Here is a 21,741-nt window from a genome sequence, read left to right as displayed (position 1 = left end):
TGCATCCCACTTCTTGCCTGATATAAAATCAATAGGCTCCAACCCCCTCTGACCCTAAACAGTTCAAAGCAGGTGTTTAGAACAGATAGATGGATGGATTCTCTTCATTATTTCTCCCCAGGAAGGACATAAAGAACATTTCACCAATACTGCTTTCAAGAAGACATTTAATAAAACAGGTCAGTCTTGAAAAGTGGTGTGTCCCACAGAACACTACACTGCCTCCTCATATTCTGCATAGCCCTCATCACAGAGGCACAGAAATCCTTTCCATTGAGCTGAAATAGGGAAATACACATTTCTTGAGTTGCACCATGGAGGATGTTTTACAGACAGAGTCAAATTTTCTACAGAAGAACATCGCCATCTTCTGGGCATCGATGCACACAATCTGAAGCACCACTTCAGTCACAGCTGAAGCTATCAGTGTAACATCATCCCAAAATGAAAGTTTTTCCACACAAGCAAAACGATGGCTGCCTTCCACCCTTCCACCCAAATGATTAGGGAGTGCAAGCTGTTATTGACTTAAAACGTGTTGCTTTCTGTCAGTGATTTTGCAAGGGCTTCTCTGGAAATGTGGAAATGATTTATTGCACTTTTAAACTCACTTTTAAATGGAACTCCCTGAAATGTCTGCGAAAGAGTTTAGTATTTCCTGTGTTTGAGTCCTGTTTTTTGCTGGCCAGATTGGCCTTTTCTGAACACCCCCGTTTTTTTATCCTCTTTTTCCCTCCCCTTTCTTTTCATCTCTTTGGATGAGCCGATCTTACCGCTCTGCCTTGAGATCCAAATAGTGAGCCATTACAGCTGTGAAGTCAAATCAACAAGTGAATGCTCTCTGGTTCAGTTTTGAGAGACTTGGCTTGTGATGGCAGCAGCCACACACTGAACCGCGGTCATGCTGGGTCATGCATTTGGTTTAATACACTTGAGTTTTAAAATGCACAAGCACAAACAGTTAGAACAACCGGTCACTCGGATTTCCTTCATCCCATTTTCAGATTTTTATCAGCAAATTTTGACATTATGGTTGACTCTTTGAAGTGCACACACTGAGTCGGCTTTCTTTGTCACTTTTGCCACAGTTAACCTATTCGTATCAAGTCAGTACATTTTTCTTTGAGTGACCAGTTTCCTGGAATGTTGCTGCTCGGGTTGCTTGGATTGTTAATGAAAGGAGTCCCAGCTCTCTTAGATCTGTTTGAATAGGATTGATTGCCTAATTGGTCATTTTCTCTCCTTTTGTGTCTAAATAGCCTGAATATAAGTTCAGCTCACTCATTTTTATCATTCTCTGGTCTGTCTGTGTAGTCTCCGATCAGCAGATTTAGAGTACTTTTTATCCACAATAATTAGATAACTGTTGCATGATGCAATAGGTTCACTTATTTATGTAAACCACCAAGAGTAAATTCTCTATGTATTTACATAAAAACACATTTAAGCTCTTCCTTTCATACCACACCACAGTCAGAGAAAAACGGTACTATTGGCCAGTGAGATGTGCAGAACCCACATGTGCTGCAAACTGACCACTTTATGGGACAGACTCAGGACAGAGCTACAAGAGAGAAGTAACTTTTATGTTTCGATTCAACTTTTTAACCCCTGAAATGAGATGCAGCGAGCTGGAGCAGCTATGTGCCCTCTGCTGCAGTTTCACAATGTAAATCAAATCTTTGGGGCCACATACTTCAAATACTATACTTTTTTTTCTTTTAAAATGGGGTCATGTGATGTAGTTATGAATTGTCAGTGTCCCAGCTGCAGTGGACAGAAGTCAGGACACTCTAAACTGCAGAGCATGGAACACTAGCAGCATTTTAAAAAAACCCAACTCATTTTCAACAGTTAATGCCCTCTATTTTATCTTAATAGGCCAATTAATGAAATTACCCAAAACATTCCATTATGATTTCATATGTTTAGTCGTTTATCGGATGACAGAGTTCTGTGCGTGCATTTGTAAAACTGTGTGTGTGCACAACCTCAAACAAAACAAAACTTTGCAGCTGTTTTAAAAAATTGAATTCTTTTCCCCTCTTCACACTTCAGTGAAAGTGAGTCGATCTAAAAGGCTAATTGGTTGTTCTTAGCCTTAAGATATGCACCGACTGGTCAAAAAGAAGGAAAGAACGTGTCTAATGAAAAAAGAAAAAAAGCATGCATTTGCTTATTTTAAACAGCCGCAAAGTTTTACTGTAAACTATTCCATCATTCCTGGCTCACACTGAACGTTTGGACAACAGCTGCACACAGACTCATGTTCAACATCTAAAAAAAACTCTGATTCTAAATCACTAAATGCACTAAATCATAATTAAACTGTTGAAATCTAATTTATTGTTAACAAGTTGCTAGTGTCCCCTGCATGGGGGCCGCTCAGAAGACAACAGAACAAAAATTCTAATTAAGTTATGATAAAATAAATAAAATCCTACAAAGGTCAAGACAGGAGAATGAAAATGGTGCAAAATTAAAAACAGATTCAGGAATTAGCTGGTTAACCATTAACAGAACTGGAAGCCTGAGAAGAACTTTGATTTATAGTGGAACAAGTTTAGCAGTTGGAACAGGTCAAGTACAATTGTCATTGGAAAAAACATGCTATTTAACTCTAAGCATTTGGTTTCTGTAAAGTTTTTGTTGACATACTTTAGATGTATAACTACTTTAACCAAGTATCCTTGGAAATGTAACTACAGTATAATTACACCGTTTTATCATCTAATCTAGAGAAGTCACAATAACTCTTATTATTGATATCTGATTATGCCATCTTGATCCCGACAGCCACCCAATCCTGATAATTGACTTGGCACTGCCAATAACGACCATGGAGGCAGTATTCATCTGCAAGTTGCAGGTATTATTTGGTGTGGCGCATTAAAATACTGACGAAATTCCTTTCAAATTACACAACAGTGAAACGCACTGTGGCGGTGATTTAACCGAACTTTGTCTGGTAGCTACTGAAGGTTTGTCTGGCCATCTTTAACTGCATCTGTCCTGACCGCAGCAGGAGCCCCCATGCTCCATCCCAAGGTGCGCGCGCGTGCGTCTTTTGAGGGGGAGGAGGGGGCGGATTAACGTCAACGCCCACTTTTTGGAAGCGGAAGATGGAGATCTTTTTTTTTTGTCTCCTGCCGTAAACTGGTAGCCTTCGCCTGAGCTCCATTTCCATGGCACATCTGCAGTCATCATGGACTACTGTGAACCCTGGCGGAGGCTGTGAGGAGACTTGTACCGCCAGGTAGATCGCTGGTGTAAACATCGAGCCGGCATGTGTTGATTATTCGAACTATGGCAAACTGCTAAAAGGTGAGCCTCTCATTTTTCATGATGTTTGTAGCTAACGTTAGTTGCGCAGAGGGTTAGTTCGCAATACCTAGCGTCACCTCGCTAGCTAACCATCCTTAACCGTTGTAAACTTTGAGAAAAAAGCTGCAGGCCTGTGTGTAAATATTAGATGTCGCTGGGGGAAGTGAACTTGACAGGAAAAATAAAAAATGTTGAATATTTGCTGTTGTTTTCCTACTTAAAAAAAAAAAGCAAAGCAAAAAAAAACCCACTGATGCCGCGACACTGGACATCGGAGGGTTATAGTTGTATGGTGGTGTTTATATGTAAATATATATATATATATGTATGTTATTGTTGTGTAACGGTTGAGTGGTTTCCTGTTGCTTTAACTGCACGTGCGTGTGCACGTCTTACATGCTGTTTCCAGGTACTCCCCATCGTCACAGTGCCCCCCAGCCGGTGTCTCTGCTGCCATGGAGGTGGGTAGCCTCCCCATGGAGCTGTGGAGGGTTATCTTGGCCTATCTTCCTCTCCCAGACCTGGGCCGCTGCTGCCAGGTGTGCCGTGCCTGGCGGGAGCTCATTCTCTCTCTGGATAACACCCGCTGGAGGCAGCTCTGCCTTGGTTGCCCCGAGTGTCGGCATCCCAACTGGCCCAGTCAGCCCCATCTTGAGCCCCCCTCCTGGAGAGAGGCACTGAAGCAGCACGCCCTCGCCACCCGCACCTGGACTCGGAATGGACCAGAGCTGCAGTCCTCTGCCTGCCTCCTCTTCTTCCGTCGGAGAAAAGACCGCAGGGTTTGGCATGTGGGGCCCGGTTGTGAGTTTGAGACCTTGCGAGGGGCTCTTGGAGTGGTGGGGCCATATGATCGTGTGGTTCTCCATCCAGGGGTGTATGAGGAGCAGGCTGAGGTGTCGCTGAAAGTGCCAGTGGAGCTGGTTGGTTTGGGCCGACTGGGCGAGGTGGCCCTCCTGGTGTGTATGGAGCAGCAGTGCCCTACTGCCAGGCTGTGTAACCTGGTTTTCATGCCACCCTGGTTCTCCACTGTTGTCTACAAGGTGAAGTTGAAGCTTGTGGTTTCACAGAGCGCTATGTCTCATTAGAGGTTCTGACTCTCTCTTGAATCCACAAATCAGGTTTAATTCCAGTTTATTTCATTCTTTCTGTCTGACTGCTATCACTTTTCTTTCCCTGCTCTCCTCTAGACATCATGGGGTCACATCCAGCTAGATAACTGCAACTTTGAGGGGGCCCAGCTGCAAATCCGTGGTCCCGGAACCTGCCAGGCTCGTTTTTGCTCCTTTTCACAAGGCAGCTCTGCCCACTTGCTGGGTGTTGTGCTCAGTTTGTTGGACAGCTGTGATTTCTCAGGAAGTGACACAGCTTCGGTGACTGTGGAAGGTCCTCCGGTGTCAGAAAGGAACTGGGCTTGTAAACACTTGGCTGCCCTAGCCAGGACGTTCCCATCTGGGTCTTGCAGCTCCCCCAAAGGCCCTCAGGCCAGCTCCACTGGTGAGCCTGACCCTCCCCATGGTAATGTTAAAAAGGAGCGTGTGAGCATGGAGGACTGGAAGAGAAGGACAGGTGGAGACTCTGGTTGTCAGGGCACATTTATTGAAGATGGCTGGAGTGATGGTGAGCACAGTGAGAGAGAAGAGGAAAACCGAGACAGCGAGAGAAATGATAACACTAAGAAACAGTTTACACTGGATTACAAAATCCCCTGTGACCATCACAGCCTATCTCATTTACTCAAGCTCCGGGCAGATGGCTCTCTGCCACTTGCGTCATCCCCTGACCCCCCATCTTTAACCCCTGAACCCCTCACCCTTCAGCAAGAATTAGAAAGGGACCCTGAGGCTCTGATATTGGGAACATCGACACTTGGCTGCATCCTCAGACGCTGCCTCTTCAGAGACGGGAAGGGCGGTGTACATGTGTCCAATTATGGACAAGCTCGGTTGGAGGACAATATATTCCGTGGGCTGAACTATGCTGTCCGTTGCATCCAGAACTCCACAGTAAATTCAATCATTATACCTTTGTCTCTGATAAATCTCAATTATCATCCTTACACGTTAAGATTTCTCAGGTTTAGTGACTCTAATACGCAGAGTACCGTTTGAGGAGCATATCAAGTTAAGGAAGTGGCTTTGATCATTAGTAATTTAGCAGCAAATTCCAGGTCAAGCTGTTACTTGAGCTCCCTCTTTCTCTCTCCCCTCCTTTAGATTGTGATGCTGAGAAATGAGGTGTGCGAGTGCCGTGCGTCAGGCGTGTTTCTACGTCTGTCTGCTCGGGGCCTCATTGCGGAAAATAACATCCACTCGAATGGGGAGGCGGGGCTGGACATCCGAAAAGGGGCTAACCCCACCATTCTGGTAAATTACCATCTTTTAAAGTTGGAAGCATTCGTCAGTAATTCTCACATAACTCCACATACAGCTTGTCTCTGATTTTTCAAAAGCATTTCATGACTGGTCGTTAACACCCTCTTACCCGTAACCTCATGGCATGTTAGCTCTGCTGGAAACGTGTCTTAGTGTTGTATGCACTACTCTGTTTGTATACCATCTTTCATTCCGCAGTGCAACAAAATTCATAGTGGTTTTCGTTCTGGGGTTGTTGTTCTTGGCAACGGGAAAGGTTCTATTCGGAGCAACCTGATCTACAACAACAAGGAAGCCGGTGTGTATATTCTCTTCAGCGGGAATCCCGTGGTGAGGTAGGTTGGACTCCACAAACATCCAACTTGCCTGGGATTGCGTTGACCCTGCGCTTGCCATTATTTGGATATTGTTCAGTGTTCATAGTTTCTCGATGGGTGTTCTCAGTAGGGAGAGAGGACAAAGGTTCTCAGTAATAAAATGAAAAGCAGTATTGTTTAGCAGAGAAACTGCATACTTTCTTTCAGATATTTTGACTTTGAAGCACATGCATTCCTAATAGGGTTTTTGTTGGCTTTGCTCTATTCAGTGTCTGTGCAAAGTCTGAACTTAAGCAATTAATCCACTTCTCTCTTCATTTCTTTCTTAGTGGTAATCACATCTTTCAAGGCCAGGCAGCAGGGATTGCCATCAATGAGAATGGCAGAGGGATGATAACAGGTGTGTGAGTGGCTCCGCCCCTTCTAATGGTCTACATCACCCATCGGGATGACTGGATTCATCATGTGTATATGACGGCATTTTAATTCCAGAGAATGTGATCAGGGAGAACCAGTGGGGGGGTGTGGACATCCGCAGAGGAGGTGACCCCATCTTGAGGAACAATTACATCTGTTATGGCTACTCAGACGGTGTGGTGGTGGGAGAACGAGGACGTGGACTTATTGAGGGAAACCATGTCTACTGTATGTCACTTCAGCCTGATTGTTTGTGCATAACAGCTCCTCTTTCAACGCTTTGCTCCAAGTGTTTAATTTCCTCCTCTGATTTCTTTAGGTAATAAAGGCTGCGGTGTGTGGGTTATGTCGTCCAGCCTCCCCCAGCTCTTAGGAAACTACATCCTCCATAACTGCATGTATGGGCTGGCAGTGTTCTGCCGAAAGGACCCGGAGAACATTGAGGCCAGGGAGGGGAGCTGGCCTGGACAGGAAGGGATTGGTGGAGACGCAGGCATTGGAGAGAGGAGAGGAGTGGAAGGAGAAGGAAGAGAAGGTCAGGAGAACTTTAATGAGGAGGGCGAACTGTTTGCTTGGGAAAGCGATCTGGACAGCGAGGATGAGCGGCACTCTGCTCGCCGCTCCATCAGCGTGGCCCTGGTGGAAGGCAACTGCGTGAGCTACAACGGAGGTACTAAACCGATCCGTTGAACCAAATGCAAACAGTGGCTCTCTGTCTCCAACGGTCTCTCCCGCTTTCTGTCTTTTTGCAGCAGTTGGCCTATATGTGAAGAGCAGCGAAGCCCTGAATGTGTTCGCGAACCTCATAAACAGCAACCGTGGCCCTGGCATCGCCGTGCTGCAGAGCAGTCAGCTGACCCGACTTGTTACAAACTGCATTCTTAAAAATAGTCGAGGTGGTATTACAGTGGAGAAGGACTGCAGAGTTGAGCTACGTGGTAATGGCATCTACGAAAACAGTGGCCATGGAGTCAGGCTTAGTGGTAACGGGCAGATAGTAGAGAACGATGTGGTTGGTAACAGCGGATATGGGATCCAGGTGTCTGCAAGCACTGATATAAAGGTGAGATTGAGTGATACACCGGTAGACTTGAGCACTGTGCAAAAGTCCTGAGCCTCCCCTTGTTTCTTTATACTGTATATTGCCAGGATAAATAAGTGCAATAAACATGGGCAAACATGAATGGAATGTATGCATTATATAAAATTGAGAGAGTACATTTGGAACGAGCATGAAAATCAATATTTAGTTTGATCAGTTTTATTCTTCAACACAGTCTGAACACTCTTAGACCAGCTTTCCTGTTATTTCTTTAATAAGTCTTTGGGAATAGCTCTCCAGGCTTCTGGAAGGACATCCTAAAGCTCTTCTTTGGATGTTGGCTGCCTTTTGTTCCGTTCTCAGAACTGTTGCTCACAACAGCTTAAAAAGATTACCAGAAAGTCTGGAAATTATAAAGAAAAGAGGGATGACTCAAGACTCTAACATAGGACTAGACTTATTTCAGATGCAATCGACACGATGTATACATCACTTTAGCACGTTAGTGATTTAAAAAAGAAATAAATTCTATCTTTTTTGTCTTTAGATATTGCGCAACCGTGTGCAACCAGCACAGGGCTGTGGTATTGCTCTGCTGGGGCCAGTAAAAGGTGTTGTGCATGACAACATCTTGTTCCAGGGCCACCCAGAGAACAAAAAAACACTGCTACACATGGACCCTGGCAATGAGAGCTGCGTGCTGTGCAACAACAGTATTCTGAGGCATAATAACAGGTAACTAAGCAACTGAAATATAGCAGTGTTCAGAGGCATCAGTGGCCTTATCCGTCTGCACCTTTTCCGCCTTATTTTTAGATGCCAACCGACCTGCAGATTCTCTTCACATCCACCTTTTGAACATATAACATCTATACAATCTGCGTAGTTTCAAGATGAATTGTGACTAATTCAGGACTCAGTCTGAAAAGATAAATGATCACAATCTGCCCTTCATCTCCAGAGTGATGGTGTGACATTATGGCCAGATTCTCCTTTTAGGCATTTCTGTCAGATTTTGTATCATTAATGTATGACTCCTTCTGTGGAGAAGAATGTCACTTTTTCCAACTTCAAATCTAATCAAAGCTTGAATGTAAAAGTTCATCCTTCAGCCAAAGCGAACTTTACTGCCGAGTTTGAAGAAGATCCCTCTGCTAACGAAGTTAAAGGGCTATGCAGCCACTTTTTAAACTGAACTTTTAGGTGTGTTTGAAGTGGGGTCTTTTTTTTTTTTTGTTATAGTTCATGGTCACTATTAATACTTTCATAGTGATGTTTTGGGCTGCAGTTTTAACACCATACAGCAGATTGATGGAAACTAGCTGATGATTCAGCATATAAAGTGTGACATCTACCTAAAGAGCAAAGACCAAGAACGACAATTAAAATAAAGAGACTGAATATTGGCGTTAGATGTGTGAAGTACACATAAATCTGCCACAATGTATTTCAAAGGAGTCTGAATACGTTTGGTAATCTCTTTTACATTTTCCAGCTGTACATCTGCTCCACCCTGGGTTCTGGATAACCCTCCTCCTCGCCCACTGGCGAGCTCTCATGCCGGCCTGTCCTCATCCCAGTATCCCTCCCGACTTGGAATCTCCATGACTGCCAGGGTCGGCGCTACGGTGGAAAGTGGCTGCCACAGTGGCAGCATGTTCTGCTCCATCCTGTGAATCCTGGCAAGCCCTGACAAACCAACGTGGATTCCAGTGGCCAGACGTCAATGACGCATCACTTTTTAAACTGTCCACGGTCCAAAGTCCTCTCGACTTTCCAACACAATGCCCTCCTCATGCAGTGAACCGTCTCAAGAAGTCAAGAGACGCAACCGAAGGGGTAGAAGCGGGCCACCTGTCCCACAGTATGTAAGGACGGCGAATCATTTTGTAAATCAGACTCGTTTTAATTTTACGATACAATAACGGTGCGCCCGTAAAATACAGAACAAGGTGAAGCTTGGGCGCAGCCCATTTGGATCTTTTCATCACCGTATGTTTGACACAGATTACGCTAAAGCTTTACCTTTGATCATGTTCCTTTTCACCGTGAACTTCTGTCGGTTTTGTCAGTTTGCCTCCGGGACTCGGGTTAGTACGTGCACATTTAAAAGTCCCAGCCGGAGGTTTCAGAGATGCCAGCTTCAACCATGGTCAACTAAGTAAAGCTGTGCCTTGTTTTGACTTTTTTAAAGTAAATCGATGATTGTAGCGAGGAGAACGAGTGTGTCGTGGTCTGAGGTGTATATGCAAAAAAAAAAAAGAGAAAACCTAAGTCAAGATTAAGCTTCTGCCTCTTGCACAGAGATGTTGTTTCCTGGTGAGTCTGCAGTTTCTGAAGATGTCCTCCAAGTTGTTCAGCTGTCTTTGATTTTTTTTTTTTTTTTTTTTTAAATTTCAGTGGGACACGTTACAGTTAGCATTCAGGATGGTGACAACATGCTGCAGGGTGACATACAATCACAAAGACTCGCTTGGTAACAACCAAAGAAGGAGAAAGATGTTTAGTGTGCAATATGTGATGTCTACAAATGTGCCTACATGTTTAAGCTGGATGTTCCATCATCTAGAGGTTGTTTACAGCCCGATAGTCTTTTTTTTTTTTTTTTTGTACCTTCAACTTGTAAGCGTCGAGTAATGAGATCATGTATAGCTCAAAGTCAACCACTTTATTTGTCTACAAAATACACGAATAAACAGTTCTTGTTTGTGACAGTTCCACTTCTCACAGTCTTCCCTTAGTCCTTTTCTTTCATTTCCTTTAAGGTCTTCAGTGCATTTTCTTACGCTTTCGTCTCTCCATGAACTGATCGTATTTGATCAGAGGCAGAATAAGCGAGGCCTGTTTGTGGTCATTGCGCAGTCCAGCCTCCTCACCTTTGCCCCGGGCTGGTTTGATTAAAGTCAGTCCCATTGACTTTGCAATCTCGATCACCCTGTAGGTAAACGCATGCATCAGTTCTATGTTCAGAGCTCCTTTAACACACCTCATGCTGACGGTTCAGTACAGTGGGAGGTGTCACAGCTATGTGTATGAAAGTAGAAATTTGACTAAGAACAGCAATGTCAACCTGAGCGAGAGGACACTACTGGCTCGGTGTTATTTAACCAGAGAAACTTTGTGTTAGAACACTGCATGTAAATGAAGCTCTTATTCTTACTTGGTCTCAGTAATTCCAAGGTCGCGGTGCAGTAATGAGAGGTCAGCAGTCATGCAAGCCATATGCAGCAGCAGAGCCAGGCTGTATGCTGCTATTTTGGAACGCATTGATGTCGACACGATGTTCTGGACCCTAAAAAGGATCAAGATCAAGTTTATTTGTCTGAAACTCGATATCAAAAACACTGTTGTGTGACACAAATGGTTCTGGTTTAGAAAGTAAAGCAGCAGCCCGTTCCGATCATCATACCTGCCATTGTTGAACGTCTCAACGGTGAAGGTTCTGAGCAGTTTGATCTGAATGATTCGCGGGCAGCCCTCTTCCTTCCCGACTGCACACAAACATGAGCCATTATTAGCTAAAGTTTAGAAGCAGGTTTTTAGGTCAGTTTACATGCGGAGTGCAGACAGAAAGCTATCGGACAGGTTTTTCACATTAAAGTTTCAAACTCAACGTGGAACCAGTTCATTTTCTCTCAATCTGCACAAAAAAGCAAAACCAGATTTTTCCTAAATTTATCAAAGAAGAAATACTGAAATATTCCACGTAAGAAGCAACTGGACTCCCTGCTAAGCCCCTTTGGTAACCTCAAGTGTCTCTAGCATAGTTTTCCAGCCATCACCAGTCTTTACGCCGTCGCCTCTCCTTCGCCTGGTACGAGGCCCACGTTGCTGTAAAAAAACGAGTTCATGCATGCCCCGAGGAATGTGTGAAGTGTGCACGTTTTCACTGTGCATTCGTTCCCAAAGCCACAGAAATGATTTATGACGCTACTGAAAAGTAAAACCTCCACACCAGCAGGAGATCCTACGCACTCCAGAAAAGGTTCAGTCTCCGTCTTTCTGCCCCTGTCCCACAGAAACATCCCCACAGAATGACGCTGCCATCGCCATGTTTTACTGTACGGGGAGCATCACAGCTTTTTAAGAACGCTTCACAGAGGCTGCACATTCAGCATGCACCTCGGTTTCTCTCAGAGGTCGTCTAACACTGCTCACAATTCTCATTCAGAAAGCACAAAGGAAATCACTGTCAACCACACAGTACACTGACTGAAAAACATCAACTGAAGGATGTTTGTGGGTCGGGATAACTTTCAATCTAACTTCTAAAGCAAGGTTTCCCAACCCTGGTCCTCAAGGCACACCACCTGGCATGTTTTCCATGTTCCCTGCTCCAGCGCACCTGGTTCAAATGAACGGGTCTTCATCAGCCTTCTGCAGAGCTTAGAAAGAGCTGACGCGTTTATTTGAATCAGGTGTGCTGGAGGAAGAACACATGGCTGGGAAACACTCTGCTAAAGTGTCTATATAAAAAGAATTAATCAGAATTGCAACATTTCCTTTGAAACCTCCAACCTTTCTTCCTTCATCCCCGTTTCCAGTCAGAATCATTAAAGGGCCATTTCGTTTCGTCTGATACGCAACCAACTAAAACAAGACACCTTTGAGCTTAAAATCAAATCAGCTGCGTTTGGAATGACTACTGCTCCATTTTATTTTAGGCACACTGCTTCCATTTTCTATACGTCTCAATATGATGAGTGCAGAAATGCCCAAAAATGTGCCATATTTGGTTTTTGCATCTTTCCCCTGTATCTGTATTCTGATGTAATCCTGAACTGCAAAGGGTGCAAAAACTTTCTGTCGGCACTGTATGAGAAACAGAAAAACAACATCACTCACACTTGTGGGAGACATTCTTCTGCCGTGCCAGCTTAAGGAGCATCGAGAGGTAAAAGGCGCAGCGTGACACTCTGTCTCTGGCTTCACCCACAGTTGCCATATTCTCCAGATGCCTCAAGACGCAAAGGTACCTCGAGTGAAAAAGTACAAGGAAAAATGAGAATTTTTGTCCCAGAAAGCTGAGATCCCAGAAAGCAGAGGTCTTTGTTGACCTACCCTCCTGCATCTCTCATCTTCTGCAGCTCCTCGGGGGTGAGTGCAGCCATCTTGGAACCAGCCTGCTCCAAAGCAGCAAACTCAACTGGACTCAGGACTGTTGGAGTCAGTTAAGGGTGAAGACAAACTCTGCTGCAGCTCCAAACGCAAAACTGTGTTCCCTTACGTTCGTCTCAGCCACACAAGCACACGGTGACACAGAACGGGTAAAAGATACGTTCATCGAACGGGTAGACGTTCTCTCGACTGTCTGCGTCCAAGTTGCAGGGAGGCAGGTGGGAGGTCAGAGCTTCCTGGGACTCGGTTTCAGCCACTTCCTGTTGAAGAGCTGAGTGGGGAAAAAGTTGATCAAATGAGACAACAGATAGAGAAAGACGACCATTCGAGCAGCAGATATTTAGGGTTAGAATTCTCCAAAAAGAGGCTCAACACCCCTGAAATTCACACAAATAAGAGAGAGGAGCAGCTCACCTGCCACACCCTTCTTGTCAATCACGGTGCTGGCAGCTTTAGCCACTGCATGCTGGAGGGTGTCGCTGCCCACCTGGTTGAGCCTGCGGGAGCTCAGCGCTCGCTTTTGTTTGTTGGTGCCAAAGGCTTCAATCAATGAGTCAACCTAAAGAAAAAAATGAGACATTAGATTTGTTTTTATTTTCATTCCTTGCTCGAGGACAGTCCTATTCAACTCCAAGAAGAAGGAAAAAAACATCAGGATAAAACCCTGTACCTTGTCTCTATAGGACAGAGTAGTGTCTTGTGGGTTCTCAGTCTCTGCTATCTCTCCTGGTGGCAAAGACAGATTAAATGGCATCTACCAGCATGTTTTTGGCCAGTTAAGACTGATTTGGCATATGCTGGTTGGCGATTATGCTTCGTTCTCACTGTGAGCGTATTTTGACGACTGCTTTTCTCTTTACCTGGTATGACAGGTTTCATGTTGAACATCTGAGCGCTGTGTACCTCCATTTGCATGGTCTGTCTGTTCAACACTCCAACATAATATCTGAAGAAGCACCGAACACATTTATCACTCCTGTTTTACAAAGACAAAAAGCTGTGATGTATCAAAACATACTCAATTCACCTACTTGCAAAGATTGTTGCATTTCAACGATCCCTCTCCAAAATTCTGTCCAACATAGGACAGCCTGTCTGATTCAGCAACCTCCACAAAAGAGAACAGAGGGAACAAAGTCACTGAGTGCTGAGAGCAACGCAAGGCAACCTGTGTCACACAGTACATCATCTCCCTCACCACTATCCGCCTGCTCCTTTTCCTTGGGTTGGTTTCATCTGTGTCCTTGAACATGGTGAAATCCAGTTTGTCTGCATTTTGGACGCAGCCGTTTGAAAAGCGAACTGTACGCGAGAAACACAAAGGTGAACAGGTCATCACATTACCCATATCATGTTGGTAAACTCCCAGGTGTATGTGTGATATGTGAGAACACAGTCAACACAGTCCTGGCGGAGGGCGGCACGTCCACGTGTGCGCGCACAGCATTATTTAAACAGCCCCGCTCAGCTCGACATAACACCCGCTGTCACCGTTGCTGTTAGAATCATCTTTACAGGACTTTCAATGTGAAATAAGTGTCAGGTAGTCACCTATAACGGCTTTATCGGACTCCGTCTCCTCTCCGCAACAAACCAACGAGCAGGAGGCAGCCATGACAGTTTCATGTGTGCCAGGATGTTACCTTCCGCCAAACTTCCGTTTTCGTCAAAAACTATTTCATTCAGCACAACAGGGCTAATTCTGAGCGTCTGAGGTAGTTATTCAAGATTTGTTACCGTGACTCTGATTTATGTTGCATAGTATGGGATGCCATTTCTGCCACTGAAAATGTTTTATAAAAAAATGACGTTCCAAGACGTCAAAATACTGACTAAATATGTCAGACTTCCCACTTAATGTTGAAGTATTTTTTTTATATCTATATTTGGTCACAATTCCAGATGCAAATTCAGTTTTGAGATGCTACATTTAACATTTCGAGATACAAAGTCCAAATATTGAGATAGTAAGTCCGACTTATAAGATACTAGGTCAGAATCCTGACATATTTAGTTAGGAATTCTGCTAGTTGCTAAATCAGAATTAGCTTCGAATTTAAATTTAATTGATAGAAATGGGAATTCGATTTTTAAACTTTTTCCCACTATTTTATTTTTAAACCACTTTTCAATTTCAACTTCAAAACCTCAGTTATGACCCAATTTAGATTTGAAATGAATTTGTATTATTGTTATTGGTGGAAAATTTATTAATAAGAGGCAAACAGTAAAATAAATTACCATTGTCTGTAGACTTGCCACACTCTTTATGCAATATCAAACAATGATGTACATTTCCTTGGTCCTCAATTAGTATAAATTTGATTTCTAAAAATGACATTTATGTTCATGTTGCACACACACAAAAACTGACTGACTGACCCATCAAATTTGCAGCCAATTTGTAATTTGTATTATTACAGCCCAATATCTCACTCTTTAGATTTCTATTTAACTAATTAGACACTGCAGGAGTGTTTGTGTGAATAGATGTATGAAAAACATTCTAAAGAGAGGACCATTTTCCAATGTTGATAAAGGAAAGACATTTTGAATGTGTATTTTCCTCACACTGATTAAAACCTTTGGCAGTGAGCTCAGAGTATGCTCTGAGACACAGCAGCGACACCGTGCGGTGAAACTATAAAACTGCAGCACTTTGCCTCACGGGGTTCGTGAAAGTCGTTGTGAAGCACAGCGCCACCCTGTGAGTCTGGGTGGAAAAACCGTCTGAGTTAGGGCAAATTTTTTAAATTACATACAACACTTGCATCTCGCTCCAGATGGGACCGATGTCCATCATCATAATGTTAGCCATTAGTTCTATCCGCCGGTAGCTGTGAGAATAAGACCTGTCTGTCCGTCTGTTTGAAACCAACGGTGACCGTATTACCGCCGGCAGCTAAAACCATCATCCTGTACGGGCAAACTGCGGGGACGTGGACCTCGGGAGATGCAGCAGCGGCGTTAGCTGTCGATAGCTACATTTGAGGGGACAATTTGGTGAGGGGGAAGTCCGAAAGAGACAAGCGGATCATCCCAGGAGTACCGAATGCCGCCGCTGGTGCTGTAGCTAGCAGGCAGTTTGCTGGGTAACAGCCAGCTAAATTTAGCTTCGTCAGCTTCTGAACAGGACTTTATTCTGGCTCTTGATATTAGCGTTTTTGGAAAATTCAAGGTAATGTTACATATGTTGGGCTCTATGTCTCACTGTGCTAACAACACAATGATATTTTATGCTACTGCATTTTAATTAGCTAACTGATCATATGTTGACCAGTGACTTGCTAGCTGTCCATGAGGATGGGTGTGCTCTGTAGCTACTGTGTAAGAGGAGTTGAAAGTTAACTGCTCACCATGCGCATATGTAAACAACTAGACTAGCTTACGTGCGAGCTATTCCTTAATGTTACTTAGTAGCAACATAGTCAACCACAGGCAGGTATTATTCATGGTGCTTTTTAACTAACAACAGTTTAAGGCCCTCATTAAAAAGCTGCAGGATTCAGCCTTTTAATCATTACTAACAACAGTTGATCACGGAGCTATCAAACAGTTCATTTTCACATGTGCAAACCCTCAGTGAAACTACAGCTTTACTTTCATACAGGCTATTTGTTGTCATTTTGATTAATATAATGGGCCAGATTATGGTGAGGTTGCTTACTATGACTGATCCGATACAGCAGACCTAAACAGAGAAAATTAGCAGACCGTCACATTTCAGAATCTGCATAAAGACACATATGTGGAGTTGATTGATGCTCTGTTGATGTTGAATCTTTCAGCTCTACAGCTGCTTTTCCCCACATGTGATTTTGCCTCCTCCTCTGCGTGTGGACTGTTGTGTCTGCAGGGCCATGGATTTCCCAGGCCACTTTGAACAGATCTTCCAGCAGCTCAACTATCAGCGCGTTCACGGCCAGCTGTGCGACTGTGTCATCGTGGTGGGCAGCCGGCACTTCAAGGCCCACCGCTCGGTGCTTGCGGCCTGCAGCACCCATTTCAGAGCGCTGTTCACCGTCGCTGAGGGAGATGCCAGCATGAACATGATCCAGCTGGACAGCGAGGTTTGGACTTTTAACAGAGACCGTGTCGCTCCTGTGTACTGATGGCATGATACTAAACTTTGTGTGCTTGCAGGTGGTGACAGCTGAAGCTTTTGCTGCTCTGGTGGACATGATGTACACGTCAACACTGATGCTGGGGGAGAGCAATGTCATGGATATCCTCCTTGCTGCCTCGCACCTGCACCTCAACAATGTTGTCAAGGCCTGCAAGCATTACCTGACCACGCGCACGCTGCCTATGTCCCCTTCATCCGACAGACCCACCCGTCACCACCCTCAGCAGGAGCAGCAGAGGCACAGGCAGCAGCAAGTGGCAGATTTAGCAGGGAATCCAACTTTAGGGGCTAATGCTAATCTCGCTGCCAGCGCTGCCACGTCGAAGTTGCAGCGTTCCTTCCTGCTGCAGCAGCTGGGGCTCAGCTTGGTGAGCTCTGCTTTGGGAGGGATGGAGGAGGACGGGGTGGGCGGCAGAGGGGTCGAGCAGAGGGCCTCCTTCCCAGTCCGGCGCTTCCACAAACGTAAGCCCTCGCTCGCTCTGGGACTTTCAGAGGAGAGGCCCAGACAGAGGCAGCGCCCCTCTGCCCCTAACCTGGGCTTGTTAGGAGAAGACGGGGTGAATGCAGAGCGAGAGGACGGCGCACTTCTCTCACCCGACTCCCACAAGATGGGAGATGAATCCAAGTTAGATCCTGCAATCACTGGGTTAGTCTCAGTGTCTCAAGATGACCCTCAAATGCCAAGTCAGTCAGACAGCGGACACTGTGAAGGGGAGAGAATGCAGGGGGGTGTGAGCAAAGAAGAGGACATCAGTGACCAGGATCACCAGGACAACAGAGCAGGGGTCAAATCAGGGAAAGAGGAAGAAGAGGTCGAGGAGGAGGAGCAGAAGGTAAAAATGTTGATATTCTGATGATTGCGATATGACTTTCTTGTTATTTTTTTCACTTAATTTTATTAGAGAAACATTTAAAGTTCTGATCATTATTAAATCTCTGTTGGCTCTACTTTTTTCTTTTCTTTTCAACATAGGTGATGGTTAAACGTGAGCCGCTCAGTTCGCCAGAGGCAGCAGATGAAAACAGTGACGTGACGTCACAGGCAGAGGGGAGCTACCCGGCTGAGCCTGGGTGTCAGGAAGAGGAGGAGAAGGTGGAGCTGAGCTCAGAGAGCAGCGACCGCAGCTTCACCTCTGAACCCCAGCCCAGCTCCGACCCCCTGCTCCAGTCCAGCTCGCAGCTCCTCCTCAAGAGCGGCATGGGAGGCGGTGCTGGAGTCGCTGGAGGTTTTGGCTGCAGTAACGGACTCAGTGGTAAATCTGGTTTCAACATTTCCAGCTTCCTCAGCCCCAAGGACTTTGGGAGTGGTGGGTCGGGGTTGGTTGCTGGAGAGGATGACCTTCCCAACACAACGACCGGAGATGCCGACGCACATCACTTTCTCCTGAGACAGGACGGTGCTGGACCGTCTGGCTCCGCTACTTCGTCTCTTCTGCAGTCGGGTGCGCTCAGCAGTGAGTGTCGAAACAGCTTTGGAGATAACCTGCAGGCTGATTCTCTGTTCCTCCGCCCCCTGCATGATGGTCTAGGAAACCCCAGAGGAAGCGGTGGAAGTGCAAGTGGAGGGCGAGGAGGGGTAGATCCATTCGGTTTGGACTTCCAGCGATCCAGTCTCGGGCTTCACTCACTGGGGCGCCCCTCAAAAGGGCCGGGAGGAGCGACTGCAGCCGCTTCGGGTTATCCAAGCTACAGACGTATCGCTCCAAAAATGACTGCTGGCATGGGAGGTGAAGGAGTAGGAATAGTTCTTCAAGATGCCGCCTCCTCTTCCTCGAGTCTGGCCAATCCCCTGCTTCACAACGAGAGCGGAGGATATGACAGTGGCAGGCCCACCTCCCTCCCACCTCAGCTTACCAGGGCTTCAGCAGATGTTCTGTCAAAGTGCAAGAAGGCTCTCTCAGAGCACAACGTCCTGGTGGTTGAGGGAGCACGAAAATACGCTTGCAAGATATGCTGCAAAACCTTCCTCACCTTGACCGACTGCAAGAAACACATCCGCGTTCACACAGGAGAGAAACCCTACGCGTGTCTGAAGTGTGGGAAACGCTTCAGCCAGTCGTCACACCTGTACAAGCATTCCAAGACAACATGTCTGCGCTGGCAGAACAGCAACATGTCCAACGCATTGCTGTAGGGTCAAAGTGAGTCGAGTGCATAATGCCAACTTCAACACGTTTAGTCCCCAAAGCGGTAACATTTTTTCTTTTTTGTCGAGCTCTGAAAGAACGACTTGATCTCATTATCTGCTCTGTCCAAACTAACCAGTCCCACCACGGTGGTGTAATCTTACATGCTGTTCAGGACAAGCCCTTACTCTGAGGATTCTGTTGTTGTGAACCCTTTTATTTTGTAGGAAAAAATGATAACAATAGAGGAGGAGCAAAAATGGAACATAGATTGCTTTTGATTCACTCGACTGTATTTTAGCCACTGTAGTGTATGTTCTATGAATATAAAGACTATGAAGGTCTATCATTACATCGTGTAAGCCAGGTCAGCTTTCAAAACAGTTGACTGTATTGTGTTTTCCAAAAAAAAACAAAAAATCGTGAGCTGTCGAAGTGAATCGTTTGTAGTTACTCTTGGAAGCAACTTTGACCAGGTTGTTACTGAAGAATTTGCATTCGGCATCTGTAGCAGCGTCCCATCGAGTTCTCCCAACTGTTCACACTGACTGTGCCTTGTTCTGTTTACGGGCCTTCATGTAGACTGTGGAGAACTGTAAGTATGTAATTACTTAAGAACTTATTGTGCAAAACAAAAAAAGAGTCGGTGCTGTTGGGCAAGCCTGCGTAGTGCTGGAAAATCTGTAGCTTTTTGACAGTTTGACGAACAGGAGACGACAGAGTCAGTAGATGGGGGGTCTGGTCAGTGTAGTGATATGATTTCCACCTTTCATGTGGGCGACCTGGGCTCAAATCCCCTGCACGAAAGGTGCCACCTCCAGTAGGGGTCCCTCGGCAAGACCTGCTTACCCTAACTGCCTCCCTGTAAGTGACTTTGCATAAAAACATCTGCCAAATGCATAACCATAGGCTTCATGTTTGATTTGTTTAACTTTGTCATTGTAATGCAGTTAAAATGTCATGAACTCTATTTGAAGCTTTTAAAAAATAATAAAAATAGGAATCGAGGTAAAGAACACTTAATGTATAGATACTCCACTTTTTTTCATGCGTACTCAATCCTTAAATCAAGACGTGAGATTATAAAACTCTGCAGTTGCCTTTTGGTCCAACGATCATTGATGGTGTCGCTTAGTCTGGTCAATGTCAAATATTTCTTGTAGCAGGCAAATTGAATCTCGTTGTAATGATGGGGCCTTACTTCACACGACATAATAACTTCCTCGCTTTGAAAGGTTTGGCACCAGTACTTTGTCACATGTACGTTGTTGGAGACTTTAAATAACTCTAAATATCCCCTCCCCTGGGGGAGTTAAAAAAAGAAAACCTCTCTTTCCTCTCAACCGTGCCTCTATTTTTGAAAGAAAATGTATGATACTGAGTAACGGTGACATTTGAACACTGAAATGTGAGTTTGACAGGGAAATCCACTGGAGATACAGCTTATTTAGTGTCACGATTGGCAGTTTAATGTGGTTTATGATCGTAAAAGATGTGCCGTTGAGCGAGTCGCTGACTGAAAAACACCAAAACAAGTTCAGCTGTGGCCAAAACGGGGGAAAAAATTTACGCCACCCGTAGAGAAGCTTCTTTGGTAATTGTTTGCCTCCTGAAAGACCTGTTGGACAGGAGTCCATCGTGCATGTAGGTGGAAAAAAAAGAGAAATGTAAATATTGAAGAACAGCTCGCGAAGTAAACATTTCCTACTGTACTACAAGTGCTTTTTCCATGTTTCCTCTGGTTCACGTTGTGTTGCATCTGACACGAAAGCACTTCGACAAATCAGTCTTTTATACAACTAATGTGTTTACTGGAATCTAGAACTTTGTGAAAATGTTGCTCACTTTGAAATCTGGCTCTGAAAGCCAGGAGTTTAGCATTTATCTTTCCTCCTTCAGCGGGCAGCCAATCATGTCCGCAGAGGTGAAGGAGCGTTTCACACGCTGTTCGTTCAAAAGCAAAATGTTTTTACAGGGTTTGTCTCTCTCTCTCGCTCTCTTTCTTTCTGTTTTGTTTTGTTTTATTTGGCTTTTTGAAATTATATTTACGTGTCTCTTATTGCCCACGTGTAATTTGGTATGTGCTGACATTCACGATAAGTTAGATAACTACATTTCACCATAGGACTCGAGCAACTTCATATCAGTAATTGTACATCAACCTGCCTTTAGGTTGTATATAAGAGCAGCTTCACTGGTCAAGAGTTTGTTAACTGAGACCATTGTTCCTGCAGTGTTGTAGAGTTCTGTTTTAGTGAGCGTAAATGAAAAGTAACACTTGACCCGTTTGCCTTTTTGTATTGTATATTCTTGATGTATCGTGACCTGGGGCACTGCTTCCAATCCTGTCGGCACCTTAATGTTGAGTCATTACACTGTCATAGTACATGCATCACCTATATTTGAGACATTAATCTACACTCTTGACACTTTATTTCAGAAGAAAAATGGCCTTGTTAACACAATCTAACCTGCCGGTCATCACGTGTAATCGGTGGTGAAGTTGTTGCAGTTGGGCTGCAGAGTTTAAAATACCCACTGATGATGAAATCTCTAACCTGACTCACAGCCAGCCTTCACCCTCCAAGATGGTCACCATGTTTCAAAGAGAGAAGCCCGTAAAGAGTCGTAATGATGCTGTCTTCAAAGCTTTTCATGTGAGTCTCTGTGAGAAAAATGCACTGACTGCACTACCCCCGGTATGAATATGCCAGATTTTTTTGATAATGTCGCAAAGGCGTAAATTCGTTATAAAAGTCACTGCCTTAAGCCCTGTTGCTTTTAAAGCTGGGCTTTGGTTCATATGCCAAAACAGATGGATTTCTGTGTTCCTTTTTCTATGTAACTCGCATTGTGTAACCATGAGGTGGCCCTATGTTTTGTCTCTTTACTGTTGAAG

The 21,741-nt window shown here is 44.8% G+C and overlaps 3 protein-coding genes and 1 long non-coding RNA gene across 5 annotated transcripts; 3 read left to right on the top strand and 1 right to left on the bottom strand.

The window, feature by feature from the left end:
* Nucleotides 1-3,140: 3,140 nt before the first annotated feature.
* Nucleotides 3,141-10,201, top strand: fbxo10 (F-box protein 10). Of its 2 annotated transcripts, none has more exons than XM_072383293.1 (11): nucleotides 3,141-3,324; nucleotides 3,734-4,364; nucleotides 4,512-5,327; nucleotides 5,538-5,687; nucleotides 5,895-6,031; nucleotides 6,343-6,413; nucleotides 6,506-6,658; nucleotides 6,750-7,100; nucleotides 7,186-7,493; nucleotides 8,020-8,207; nucleotides 8,968-10,201. In XM_072383293.1, exons 2-11 carry the CDS (start codon nucleotides 3,780-3,782, stop codon nucleotides 9,146-9,148), a joined length of 2,940 nt encoding a protein of 979 aa, XP_072239394.1. In that variant the 5' UTR covers nucleotides 3,141-3,324; nucleotides 3,734-3,779; the 3' UTR covers nucleotides 9,149-10,201. The 2 variants fall into 2 exon arrangements, with proteins under 2 accessions (XP_072239394.1, XP_072239393.1); XM_072383292.1 differs by having other exon boundaries at nucleotides 7,183-7,493.
* Nucleotides 9,888-14,250, bottom strand: polr1e (RNA polymerase I subunit E). The gene is made up of 12 exons (XM_072383294.1): nucleotides 14,142-14,250; nucleotides 13,789-13,892; nucleotides 13,622-13,698; nucleotides 13,451-13,536; nucleotides 13,261-13,316; nucleotides 13,005-13,149; nucleotides 12,751-12,861; nucleotides 12,534-12,630; nucleotides 12,318-12,448; nucleotides 10,882-10,963; nucleotides 10,633-10,764; nucleotides 9,888-10,407 (listed from the first exon to the last, which is right to left on the bottom strand). The coding sequence occupies exons 1-12, from the start codon at nucleotides 14,203-14,205 to the stop codon at nucleotides 10,242-10,244; spliced, it is 1,251 nt and encodes a 416-aa protein (XP_072239395.1). The 5' UTR covers nucleotides 14,206-14,250; the 3' UTR covers nucleotides 9,888-10,241.
* A 1,017-nt stretch (nucleotides 14,251-15,267) lies between these two features.
* zbtb5 (zinc finger and BTB domain containing 5) lies at nucleotides 15,268-19,839 on the top strand. The gene is made up of 4 exons (XM_072383290.1): nucleotides 15,268-15,768; nucleotides 16,447-16,660; nucleotides 16,734-17,549; nucleotides 17,690-19,839. Exons 2-4 carry the CDS (start codon nucleotides 16,451-16,453, stop codon nucleotides 18,848-18,850), a joined length of 2,187 nt encoding a protein of 728 aa, XP_072239391.1. The 5' UTR covers nucleotides 15,268-15,768; nucleotides 16,447-16,450; the 3' UTR covers nucleotides 18,851-19,839.
* A 684-nt stretch (nucleotides 19,840-20,523) lies between these two features.
* LOC140304602 (uncharacterized) lies at nucleotides 20,524-21,586 on the top strand. The gene is made up of 2 exons (XR_011915279.1): nucleotides 20,524-21,319; nucleotides 21,355-21,586. It is a non-coding gene; the product is annotated as an uncharacterized lncRNA (long non-coding RNA).
* The last annotated feature ends 155 nt before the right edge of the window (nucleotides 21,587-21,741 follow it).

The sequence above is a fragment of the Leuresthes tenuis genome, unplaced genomic scaffold (genome assembly GCF_036924035.1).
Source record: "Leuresthes tenuis unplaced genomic scaffold, fLeuTen1.0.hap1 SCAF_4, whole genome shotgun sequence".
Lineage (NCBI taxonomy): Eukaryota > Metazoa > Chordata > Actinopteri > Atheriniformes > Atherinopsidae > Leuresthes > Leuresthes tenuis.
The sequence above is the reverse complement of the archived record's forward strand: the minus strand, read 5'-3'. Positions and strand labels throughout refer to the sequence as shown.

Excerpts from the sequence above, each read along its gene's own strand:
- fbxo10 (XM_072383292.1), top strand. The coding sequence starts at position 3,780 with ATGGAGGTGGGTAGCCTCCCCATGGAGCTGTGGAGGGTTATCTTGGCC. Across the intron at positions 5,328-5,537 it reads GTTGCATCCAGAACTCCACA|ATTGTGATGCTGAGAAATGA; the intron begins GTAAATTCAATC and ends CCCCTCCTTTAG. Across the intron at positions 5,688-5,894 it reads GGGCTAACCCCACCATTCTG|TGCAACAAAATTCATAGTGG; the intron begins GTAAATTACCAT and ends TTCATTCCGCAG.
- polr1e (XM_072383294.1), bottom strand. The coding sequence starts at position 14,205 with ATGGCTGCCTCCTGCTCGTTGGTTTGTTGCGGAGAGGAGACGGAGTCC. Across the intron at positions 13,317-13,450 it reads CATGAAACCTGTCATACCAG|GAGAGATAGCAGAGACTGAG; the intron begins GTAAAGAGAAAA and ends CTTTGCCACCAG. Across the intron at positions 12,631-12,750 it reads CGTCTACCCGTTCGATGAAC|TCCTGAGTCCAGTTGAGTTT; the intron begins GTATCTTTTACC and ends TGACTCCAACAG.
- zbtb5 (XM_072383290.1), top strand. The coding sequence starts at position 16,451 with ATGGATTTCCCAGGCCACTTTGAACAGATCTTCCAGCAGCTCAACTAT. Across the intron at positions 16,661-16,733 it reads TGATCCAGCTGGACAGCGAG|GTGGTGACAGCTGAAGCTTT; the intron begins GTTTGGACTTTT and ends GTGTGCTTGCAG. Across the intron at positions 17,550-17,689 it reads TCGAGGAGGAGGAGCAGAAG|GTGATGGTTAAACGTGAGCC; the intron begins GTAAAAATGTTG and ends TTTTCAACATAG.